This window comes from Pipistrellus kuhlii, unplaced genomic scaffold (genome assembly GCF_014108245.1).
Source record: "Pipistrellus kuhlii isolate mPipKuh1 unplaced genomic scaffold, mPipKuh1.p scaffold_m20_p_8, whole genome shotgun sequence".
Lineage (NCBI taxonomy): Eukaryota > Metazoa > Chordata > Mammalia > Chiroptera > Vespertilionidae > Pipistrellus > Pipistrellus kuhlii.
In genome coordinates, this window is record NW_023425584.1 from 48,291,672 (window position 1) to 48,303,910 (window position 12,239).

The window sequence follows — 12,239 nt, forward strand, 5'->3', positions numbered from 1 at the left end:
CTTTTCTAAATTTCCTGCCACTTTTCTCTCTCTCTCATACACACTTGAATGCAAACGCAATGGTTTTCCATTTGGAACATATGCTTTCCTTAAAAACAATCCTGTGTGCAGCTGTTAGGCTCTTGGCTCATCCTACAAAAGTGTGATTTTTTTCTTCTTCATTTGTTCATTTTTAAACACATAAGGAATCTGACATAATTTACCGCTACAATATACACGCATTGAGGGAGTGTAAAAAAGGCACTAGCAACATGAACTCTAGTACAAACCTGGGTTATTTTTAAACGGCAGCATGTAGTTGGAAATTGTGTGCATTCATTTTGACCTTATCCACATGTCACCCTTCCTTTTGTCCCTTTAATACCTTTGACTGACATTTGGGTGGCATTTGACAGTTTGGAAAAGAGAAAGGAGCTTTTATGTCACTTAATCCGAACTACAATACTGTACTGGGCAGGTAGGGCTCCCCCCCCCCCCCCCAGTTCTCTGCTTGTCCCATAGATAACCACACCTGTCCATTTTGAAGTGACAGCTGTTGTTTTTATAGGTTCTCTTTATGCTGCCTCCCTTCTCCCCTTATTTTTGTTTTCAGGTATCCTGAAGGGATTTTCATGCCCCAAGTTAATTTCCATTTCCACTGCACTATCGAATTAGGGATCTCCTTCTAAACATTGCTTAGACAAAATCTTTAGAGTCATCCTTGGCCTTCTCCCTTACCTCCCTTACCTTCTCCCTTACCTCCACACCCAGCCTGCCAGCCTCTGTCTTCTTTAGTTGCAGAATATACTCAGAATCACCTTGGTCCAGCTGCTGGCATCTCTCAGCAGATTTCTGCAGAAGCCTCTTACATGGTCCTCCTGATTCCACCAATGTATCCCTACAGTCTGTTTTCTATAGGACAAGCTGAGTGCACCTTCCTGTGGTTCCTCTTCTCCAAACCCTTCCCACAGCTCCCTCCCACCCCACCTGTGCTCACCCCCACATGACTGCCTGGCTCTGGCTGGACTGGGACAGGTGGATTCTGTGCACAGGGCCTCTGTATTTGGTCTTCTTACTGCCTTGTGTGTTTCTAACCCAGATCCACATGCCTCCCTCCTTCACTGAGAAAAAGCAGGCCGCGGCCATCTTTGGCCTGTGGGCTATGGTTTTGCTGACTTGTGATCCAGAGTTTTTCACTCCTCACTGCCTCTCACTTGACCAGCCTCCATTACTTGAATGCAGGCAGACGTCCAAGTGGAGCAGAACCGGCAGCACTTTTACGAACTGTCTCTCGAATATGTGTGTAAGCTGCAGGAGATCCAAGAAAGGAAGAAGTTTGAATTCGTGGAGCCTGTGAGTACCGTAGCCGGTTGTCCTGCTGGATTTTTGTGGTGTGATGGATGGAAATGGTTTTTTTGTTTCAGCGTTCATGTATGGTTTCCAGAGGCAGCAGTGCACACCTGTGAAGCAAGGCCCCATACATTGTACAGGGTGGACACCCAGCCGTGAGGTCAAGGAACGAGTCACCGACACATCAGTCAGTGGTCCTTAGCCTCGTCTGCGCAGCAGCACGCAATGGGTGTCGTTGCTCTCGCTGCGTAGTCTCTGGGATGCTGCCGTGAGGGGCAGTTCCTCCCTTAATGAAAGCCCCCGTGAGAGAAACGATACTGGGATGTGAGTGTGAGGGATAATACTCACTCTACTCACGCTGGTTTCTAAAGCAAGTACACCAGTCCTGACTTGGGTACTCTCAACAATTACTGATAAAAAGATGATTTCTCAGACAAGTCCCAATGCTAATGCCAACCTAAGTTAAAAACCAGCGTGTGGAACATTTGAAAGCTTTCCTGAGATTGCTTTATACCTATTTTAGAAACACATGACTTTTGTTTGTGCTTATATAGATGCAAGAGGCCCGATGCACAAAATTCGTGCAAGAGTAGGCCTTCCTTCCCCCGGCTTCCCTCACCCGGGACCCGGCTTCCCTCACAGCCCCGGCTTCATCCGGAAGGTCGTCGAAGGACATCTGGTCTAATTAGCATGCTACACTTTTATTATTATAGATATTACAATAGCTTCAGTTCTGTATATATTAAAGGTTATCATGAATATATTTATATTCTGAGTAAAATGTAAGCTGTATTTCATACTGTGGGTTTTAGCAAAAAAAATTAAGAAACACTAGAATTTGATTAACAGTATTAATTTTAATATAGTGCCTGGTTTCTTTTTAAAACAGCCTCATTGGTACAGTATAATTTCACATGCCTTACAATTTATCCATTGTGTATATACTTTTGAGAAACAAACAAACAAAATGAAGTAATGATTGACAAAAAATTGGCATTCATGGGAGGTATGGTCCAGGTGGAGTAATAGAATTAACCTAAATTAGAGAAAAAAAATTTTCTTTCTTAGAGCTTTCTTTTCATCTGAGTTAATGCACGGCATTTACTGAGCATTTACAGTGCTCATTGTTCAGCTCAGTGTTCTAAGTCCTTCCCTGTGTTCCTGCAGTTTTATTCCACAGAATGACTCAATGAGGAGATATGTTTAAAATCTCACTTAGCAAATAAGCAGATGGAAGTAGAGTCGGTTTCAGTACTTTGGCCAAGGTCACTTAAGGACGCCAAAGTTGGGAATTGACCCCTCGTGGCTACCGGAGGTCAGAGTCCCAAATTCCTAACTGTTCACCACGTGACATTCTGAAGAAAATAGATTTCAAGATTTCCTCAACTCTCACCCCAAATCACTTTTGCTTTCTTAAATTTTACTCACATGTGGGGCAGGAGCGGCTGCCTTCTAATGGAGAGGGGCAGGTGGAGAGCTGGTAGGAGACCCAGGGCTTAATTACTGCTCCTCTCTGCCCCTCTCTGCCCAGCGACTGAAAGTCCTTATTGACAGGACAGATTGCACTACCCTGGCTGTCATTTAGCGCTTTGATTCTGTGATTTCACTTACTATATAGATCCTGTCAACCTACAACGATAAAGTTTCAATGATAAACAAATAGAGTAATATTCTCTACTAAAAAGAACAAGTGGATGTAGAACTTTTTTTTCCCCCCTACACGTTGTACTATAAAAACTGCCTGTTTCATGGCTCCGATAGTTAAGGAAAAAAAAAATCACAAATTATTTTTTAAAGGGCAAATTAAATAACATACATTTGGATTTAATTGAATTCGAGTGATTTCCTTTTAATTATTTTACTTCATTAGAATCACCGTGCCGATAAGGGGAAAATACGTGGCTGTTTTTATTTTTATTTTTTTTCCTCCTGAATTTTTTGGTGCTAATGTCACTCTTCCTTTTTTTGTCCTAGATGCTGTCATTTTTTCAGGGAATGTTTACTTTCTATCATCAGGGCCATGAACTTGCCAAAGACTTTAATCACTACAAAATGGAACTGCAGATCAACATTCAGAACGTAAGGAAATGAAAGCTTTCTGGTCTTAGAAGATGTGAGAGATCTGCGCTTTTGATCGTTGTTTGTTACACGCAAAATCTTAAACCCAAGATCAGTCTGATCTGTTGGTATTGAGAAACTGAGGCTGCACTGCCACCTTCTGGTCAATGAGCATAACAAACCTATCTTAACTGGGTGAGACTCAGGGAATTCTGCCACCTAGTGGCTCTTTTTTTTTTTTAAATTTCATGCAATTTATTTTTCTTCCATTTTTTTTTTAAAAGTCACCAAGTATGTTTTATTTTTTTCCAGTTTTATTGAGATATAATTTCCAGACAACACTGTAAGTTTAAGATGTACAAAACACTTGACTTCCATATATGGCAAAATGATTGCCACGATAAGTTTAGTTAATATGTTACCTCATATAGCTACCAAAATATTTTTTTTTTCCCCCTTGGGGTGAGAACTTTTTAGGATCTCCTCTCCTACCAACCATTTACATATATCTGAGAGCAGTGTTAACTGAAGTCACCCCACACTCTGGGGGGTCATCCTAAGGAGAGCCTTGGTTACGCAGCCTGAGCCCTCTGCGTACAACGCATAGAGCACTTCGCTGTAGAGTGAAGGCATTTCAGTGGTAAGGATCTAAGTTGCTCCTCTCTAACCTGTGTAAATGTTAGTTGGATTTTATTCCAAGGCGGACTTAGGGCACATGAGGAACTTCTCTCCGTGTTGTAAGCCTATTCACTAATAGTTTGGGTTCACGGTGGCTGTTTGCTTTGTTATTTTCCTGGAAAACATATGCTTGTAGTAGGAGAACTTTATCTGTTAGGCAGTACAATATGTGTGACTTTGATCAGGTGGGTGGATGTTGATTCTCTCAATACTTAAGTCGATGTTGGACGTGTCCTTGTGGACAAGCCATTCAGGTCCTATTTAGTGTAACTGGAGGCCTTGTTAACCACATGGCGAGAGAGCTTCTGGACAGACGGCTAGCACGTAATCAGAGGCATATAGGTTGAAGGGTAGGAGTCTCTGTGATGTTTGCTGCCTGGCTTTCAATTTCTTAAAGTCTTAGAAACTGAGGATGAAAAGTTTTTGTTTAGTTTTGGTTTCTACTTTTTTTCCTGTCTAGTTCCCTACACTTAGGAACGTAGACAATGAGATCTCTTGTGTTTTGTAATTTGTGTTAATGTGTGTGTATCGATTGTTTACACATTCAGCTGAATTAAATGACTCAAAGAGTAAGTTCCATTTTCCCTAGCATTCTTTTATGCAATAGAGTTTTTAAAAATATAACATGTATATGTATAGGTTAGTCCTAATTTAATGATCTCTGTAGGTGCTAGAATGTTTAGACTAATGATACTGTGATTTTTCAGAAAACTTCTCCAGACAGCAGAACACAGTGTTGTAAAAAGAACATTATATAGTTAGTTTAGAAGAATAGATTATAATCCTGATTTATTTTGTCTCCTCCACTTCACTGGCTGTATAACTTGTAGAAATTCATTTTTTTCTCTCTGGACCTCATTTTCAGGTGCAGGGCTGGCCTGGATGAGACCTACTCATATCTTGGCCATTCATTTCATTTTTTAATCATGTCAGCTTTTAGCATATTAAAGGGAAAACTCCATAATGCCACACAAAAATACCAGTTGTGTTATTTTCTTTGCTGTATATATTTATGTATTTAAGGAAATATATGCACACGTTAAAACCAAATCTTAGATTTTGCTACCTGTGTGGTATAACATTATAGATAATTTCAGCCAACTTTTTAGTATTTTACAATAATAAAAATAGCAATACTATTTTATAATCAGGAAAAAGGTAAAAGTTATTTAAAAGACAAAACAACCTATTTCCTCCAATTTGATTCACCTTTTCTATAAAATGCTTTGATTGTTTTTTTTTTTGTTTTTTTTTTGAGAGAGAGATTGAGTCTTTATCTATTTTCCATGAATAATAAATGGAAAACAAAAAAAGAGCAGATGGCTTTTAGAAAATAGATTATGTGTCCCTGGCTGCTGTACTCAGTGGTTACAGTGTTGGCCCTCACACAGAAGGTTCAAGGTTTGATTCCTAGCCTGGGACACATACATGGGTTGCAGGTTCATTCCCCATTCAGGTCGGTGCGTGTTCAGGAGGCAACCAATCGATGTGTCTCTCTCACATTGATGTCTCTTTATCTCTCTCTCTCTCTCTCTCTCTCTCAGTCACCCCTCTCCCTCTCTTCCACTCTCTCTAAAAACCAGTGGGAAAAATATCCTTGGGTAAGGATTAATAACAATAAAAAATTTAAAATAATAAAAAGATTATGCACACGAATGTAAATTTCATAAAAATTTAAAGCATATTTAAAAAAATCAACTTTACATTTCTGTGATCTCTTTCCTCAGGGAAATATGGGGAAGGAGAGTAGAATAGAATTCTTGGAGGAAGGTACAACTTGAGAAATTTTAGGTTTCATGAAGAATCCCTAGAAGATAGGGAGAATGGTTAAAAACAGTTTAAGAATATACAGCCGGGACTCCTTGGGTCAGAAAGGATGGATCCCTCAGAGGATTAGAGGGCATGTCAAAAGACACAGGTCAAATCCAGGACCATTTGAACATAAATAATGCAAGTAATGTGTGTGTGTATGCTCATGTCTGTACAAATATGTGGTATGCACATATATATGTGTGTGTGTGTGTGTGTGTGTGTGTATCTATGTATAAAACAGAGATGGAAAGAAGTAAGTGTCTTAAGAAATCCCAGCAGTGACAAGGCGAATAAAGCCAGGGTGTGGTCAGGCTGAGGTAAGAAACGCTGGATTCTGGAGGATGGAAAATGGCCCTTCACACGTGAGCCCCACCCACTTTGCAGCCTTGTAAGTTCTTGTAACACATTCCCAGACCTTTTATTTTTTTGTACTTTATTTGTTTTTCTTTTATTTATCGTGATTGTCCAGAGTATTACCGATGTCATTGTTCCCTCTCCCCTCCTCGGTTCCTGCCCCACCCCAGGCCTTCACCACCCTATTGCATTTCTCTGCAGACCCGTTTTCCCCGTTACAACCACGTCTGTCAGACTCCCCACCCCCTTAAAAATGTCTACATTCTTCCGTTTTTCTGCTCTGAGGACCCTTGGTGACCCCTTTCCTTACAGGGAGGAGAGGGAGGACTTTCAATAGTAATTTTTCGTCTCAGCAGTTTTTCGAACTGATACAGTTGTTTGTGAGTGTGGACGCGCGCTGGTGCTGACTCCTCAGTCACCTTGGAAATGGTGTCCCTCCCCTTCGTGTGCTTTGTTAGTGTAAACGCTTGGCAGAGATATCGTGTTCAGAAATGAGATTTGTCCCCTCAGCTACAGGAGACATTATTTGTAGGTGAGATTCCCCGCTCCCCTCCCCCATTTCTGAGGGGAAATGTCATTTTCAAGTGCAGTTGCCTTAACCTGGAAGAAACGGCTCTCATATTTATCTTTAGAAGAAGAAAGTTTTTCAGGTTCTGAGCACTCGGACATGTTGCTAGTATAGTGGTGATAAGGAGTCAGGTTGATTAAAGAATTCCAGGATCGATGCTTTATGACCCGCATTGTGACAGACGCTAAGATTTAGTCGAATCGTGAGACGTGGATGCAGGGATTCTCATGTTGAGTGATAAGAATTATTCTTGGTGTTAGTAAGCTTCTCAAGTAAGTAATCTCTAGTTACTTTGATTTGTTATTTTACCACCACCCCTTTCCCCTTTTCTTAACAAAGAGGCACACTAGAAAGGCTGGGTACATTATGAGAAACTTATAGAAAAATGCTACAAATTTAATTATAGTTATGCAGAGACTTAAATATATCCATGAGAAAACAAACAAAAAAACTCATGTAAGAACTTAAAACACGCCTGTGCTTTTTATCCATTTCAGACTCGGAATCGTTTTGAAGGAACGAGGTCGGAAGTGGAAGAGCTTATGAACAAAATCCGACAGAACCCCAAGGACCACAAGCGAGCCAGCCAGTTCACAGCCGAAGGCTACCTGTATGTGCAGGAGAAAAGTAAGAGGCCGCCAGCAGGGAGGGGCGACTCCTTAGGAACTGTTTTAAAACTTGTTATTGTAATGATTGTGTTTTTGGAATAATTGTTCCTACCACCTTGCCTCTTCCCATCTAGAAGGTGTATCTGCATTTTTTTTGGGAAACGCATTCCTGCTCCAGGGGTGTGGTGGTGGTGGGGTTGGGGGTGGTGGTGGTGGGGGGTCTGTGAGCTCTGGGCTTTTGGGCCCACCCCTGAGTTCTGCACCAGGCTCTGGGGGGGTCTTCTCCTTTCCCCTACTCTCCTAATACCCTCTCTCTCTCTCTCTCTCCTCCCTCCCTCCCTCCCTCCCTCCCTCCCTCCTCCCTCCCTCCTCTCTCTCTCTCTCCTCTCTCTCTCTCTCTCTCTCCCTCTCTCTCTCTCTCTCTCTCTCTCTCTCTCCCCCCCCCTCCCCCTCCCTCCCTCCCTCCCTCCTTCCTTGTTTTTCTTTGTTTTTTTTTGCTGGTTTGTTTCCTTGAGCTGTCTTACCTGCGGCTTACTGGGTTTTTCCTCTTTAGTAATGTGGAGCTCTCTGCACATTTGCTTATTTCTGAGGAAACATAGAAAGTTCTGTTTTCCTATTTCTTGTGTCAGGGCCTGCCCCATTCGGGTCCAGCTGGGTCAAACACTACTGCATGTATCGGAAGGCGGCCAAGAAGTTCAACATGATCCCATTTGAGCACAGATCCGGTGGGAAACTGGTAAGTATCTGATGTCACACTCTGTTCTGTGGGAGGGAGTCTTTGACGTGTCGCTTCAATGACGGTCATCTTCACTGATGGCGAATACATTTTATTTTTTAGGATTAAAATGTGTTTGTGTGTTTTTTCTTTTTTGGTTTGTGTGCATGTGTGTGTGTTCCTAAGTAAAATAGGCTAGGGAACAACACTTCATTGTTTTTTACTTGGCTGCATGGGTGTCTGTGGTCAGATGTACTGTGTTTTTGAGAGAGAGTAGAATGCTCTCACGTCACTGTTGTTGGAAGATAAACCTCGCACCTGCCACAAGTTGTCATCAGAGTGTTCTGACTGAGCACGTGTATCCCTGAGACATGATAACAGGGGGTGATCTGTAATGAATTTCACTATGTTTCCCTTAGACTTTCCAGGTTCTTACTTAGGGAGGACCCTTAGTTTCCTCTTCCCATAGGAAGGAACAACAAAAACCTCATAATGCAGGAGAAGAGCAGGAAGGCCCGGCGCTGGCTGTGTGGGGAAGGTGATCTCTATTTGTGTTTTCAGTAGAAGCGGCAGCTCAGAGCAGTGTTCAGGGGCCGGGGGACAAAGGTCTTCCCACCAGCGTTGAACATCATTGGTGACACATTTTGTTTGCTGGGTGGACAGGCAAACTTTTGCTAATGTGACTGCAGAGCTAACCTATGAAAAAGAAAAGCTCAGGTGGCTTAGAAAACGAACACATTTCTGTAGTCATGACACAGACGTGGAAAATCAGGTTTATGGACAAGAGGAGGCAGTGAGCATGCCCCTCTCCAAGGCTGATGGGGTGAGGATGGGGCCGGAGGTGAGTCTGAGTTTCCTTTCTGAGCTAACACAAGTCCTAGGTCCTGCCTGCTGAGGGATGCCTGTTTTAGCCACCAAATAACAAAAAAATACATTCTATCAATAGTGACTGTGACATTTTGAATATTTGTATATTTGAATGTCTGTTGAATATTATCTGGAGATCCTTAGACTAGAAAATGGTACCATGTTCTAGGAGTAGCCCGACGTTTCCCAGTTCTTCACTGAGGACCTGTGTTCCTGCATTGCCTCTTTTTAATGCTTTTAGAGAGGATGGGTTAGGGAGCTAAACAAGTACCATAAAAAATTAAGAAAAGATAAAATTCAGGATGTTCACTTAGGAAACAGGAAAACCATCTAGATTGAGTGGTTCCAGTTTTAGATGACCCGGATTGCTAATCTAGGGCCCTTTGTGTACTTCTAGGTAAGTTCCAGACTGTTCTGAATTCTTTTTTTTATTTTATTTAATATATTTTATTGATTTTTGTACAGAGAGGAAGGAAGAGGGATAGAGAGCTACCATGTTTCCCCGATAAATAAGACATCCTCCGAAAATAAGACCTAGCGCATGGAAAGATAAGACATCCTCTGAAAATAAGACCTAGTGCAACTTTGTGAGAAAAAATTAATATAAGACACTGTCTTATTTTTGGGTAAACAGGGTAGAAACATCGATGAGAGAGAAACATCAATCAGCTGCCTCCTGCACACTCCCTACTGGGGATGTGCCCACAACCCAGGTACATGCCCTTGACCGGAATTGAACCTGAGACCTTTCAGTCTACTGAGCCAAACCGGTTTCGGCTGTTCTGAATTCTTATTGCGCTTTTTCTCATGTAATCCTTACCACACCTCTATCAGGGAGATGTTATCCTTTCCCCTTTATGACGGGGATCTGGGACATAGAGAACTTAAGTGAACTCCCAAGTGCACGTAGTTAGAATCAAATTTTTATAGGTCAAAATGGTGACATACTGGCTATTTTATTTATTTATTTATTGTTATTTTTAAAAAAATATATTTTATTGATTTTTGTACAGAGAGGAAGGGAGAGAGATAGAGAGTTATAGACATCGATGAGAGAGAGTCATCGATCAGCTGCCTCCTGCACACCCCCCACTGGGGATATGCCCGCAACCAAGGTACATGCCCCTGACTGTAATCGAACCCGGGTCCCTTCAGTCCCCAAGCCGACGCTCTATCCATTGAGCCAAACCGGTTTTGGCCATATTGGCTATTTTACATTGTATACTCTACTAGGCAATAAAAACGCACTATTCTTCTTTTTAAAAGAATACAAGAGAGTAATACATATTCTAGCATGCGGAAAATGCTTTGTTCATGGAGCTCTTAGAATGAGCCCTTCTGAGGTCTTACTCAATGATGTCGTCACCGAAGCAGGATCTAGAAACCCCCAAGGAAAGGAGGAGGACAAATGCGGTTAAGATTCTAAAAGGAAACTAGATTGGAAGATAATATGTAGGATAAAGAGACTTAAAGTCTTTCTCTCTCTCTCCCGGCTCCCAATCCAGGGTGCCTCAGCGTGCATAGGTTTGTGCTGTGGTTTCTGAGAATGTTTCAAACGATTCTTTGCAGGGGGATGGCGAGGTGTTCTTCCTGAGAGAATGTACCAAGAGGCACACAGACTCCATAGACAGAAGATTCTGTTTTGACGTAGAAGTTGCTGACCGGTAAGTGACTGGAATTATTAGACTTCTGAAAAGAACCATTTGAAAAAAAAAAAATGATTTAAAAAAATATAGAGATAAATTGCAACTGAGATTCCCAGGATCTGAAGAGAATGTTATCTGTGACATGTCCCCGCCGATGTGTTCCTCACTGTGAGTTGTTAGTCGGTCTCTGCTTTTAGCCAAAGAGAGATAGCTCGATCGTGGCTGACGTTTGGAGTCATCCTAAGCAGTGTTGTCACTTAATAAATAAATAAATAAATAACATTGGGCCCTGGCTGGTTTGGCTCAGTGGATAGAGTGACAGCCTATGGACAGAAGGGTCAGGGGTTCCATTTTGGTCAAGGGCACATGCCCGGGTTGCAGGCTCGATCCCCAGTAGGGGGCGTGCAGGAGATAGCCGATCAATGACTCTCATCTTTGATGTTTCTCTGTTTCTCTCCCTCTCCCTTCTCTGAAATCAATAAAAATATATTAAAAAAAAAAATAACCTTGGCCTTTCATTGTAGATGTTGCACTAAAGGAATAATGGCAGAAAGTAAGGAAATGGGTGGCAAAGCTAAATAGAGGTGCTGGTGACTGTTCACACAGAACAGTGTTCTTTGTTGTGTGTGGGAATTTTCAGTGTCTATATGCTCTATATGTGAGAGAGGGTCTTAGATACTCTGTTAAAAGATTACTGTGTTTTTCTTATGGTATGACTTTCTGTTGTTTGCTTATGAAAGAACCTTTGCCAGAGAGAAGGAAGGAAGAAAAAGTTCACCTGCTCCTATCACTTCGTGTCTGGCATTTATTTCTGTGTCCTGCGGGGGCACCGAGGGACATTGTAGTCCTGGGTTTTGCTTTGTTTTCTTTCTACGGCGGACAACATGGCGGCCCACTGCAAGCCCTGCTTTTGGAAACAGTGGTGCTCAGATAGGGCCGTTGCATATTTGTATCATCAAAGTTTTACATATGAGTGTTGTTTTTCTTTTTAAAGCAAAAGTTTATTTCAGGCCAGGACCTAATAATACAAAAATAGCTCATGCTTCCTCTTCCTTTCGATGATACAACTAAATCTGTGGGGTGGGTGTGGAGAGGGGAGATCTGTGATACACTTTCTAGTAAATGAACTGAGACCAGAGAGATAGAGATGTGCCCGTAAGCACCAGGATACAGTTGGCACTACCATGAGAAGGACAGGATTGATTACAAAAGTGAAGGAGAATGAGCAAAAGAAATTACATTTCAAAGCCAGTGAGGACTGATTCAGAACTTCAAGAAGAGATTCCAGCTGCGTAGCACAACTCCTGTGTGCAAACACTCAGGGTAACGCGTGCTGCGCCCTTTCTAAGTCCCAGACAGTGCTCTGAATTCTTCTGTGCCTTTTCTCATTGAGTCGGGCAGATGTTATCCTCCCCCTGGATAATGGGGACCTTGTATATAGAGAACTTAGTAGACCTCCCCAGGTCACGGAGCTAGGAAGGAAATGAGTGAAGACACTCCCGCATTTTGCCTCCAAGCCCCAGCTCTTATCCTCTGTGCCCCAGGCCCCAGTTTTACTTTGCAATCCTGACGTGTCCTGAGTAACCGAGGAAGTTGAGTCAGCA

General features: G+C 42.1%; 1 protein-coding gene across 4 annotated transcripts in view; it reads left to right on the forward strand.

Annotated features, from left to right (window-relative positions):
- The window catches only part of ARHGAP10 (Rho GTPase activating protein 10), a 237,501-nt gene that overhangs the window by 99,716 nt on the left and 125,546 nt on the right, over positions 1–12,239 (forward strand). For all 4 annotated transcript variants that reach the window (XM_045576261.1, XM_036424950.2, XM_045576259.1 and 1 more), the window contains 5 exons: positions 1,222–1,332; positions 3,304–3,408; positions 7,297–7,426; positions 8,037–8,143; positions 10,559–10,653. In XM_045576261.1, coding sequence (XP_045432217.1) covers positions 1,222–1,332; positions 3,304–3,408; positions 7,297–7,426; positions 8,037–8,143; positions 10,559–10,653 — 548 coding nt within the window. The remainder of the gene's footprint in view (positions 1–1,221; positions 1,333–3,303; positions 3,409–7,296; positions 7,427–8,036; positions 8,144–10,558; positions 10,654–12,239) is intronic.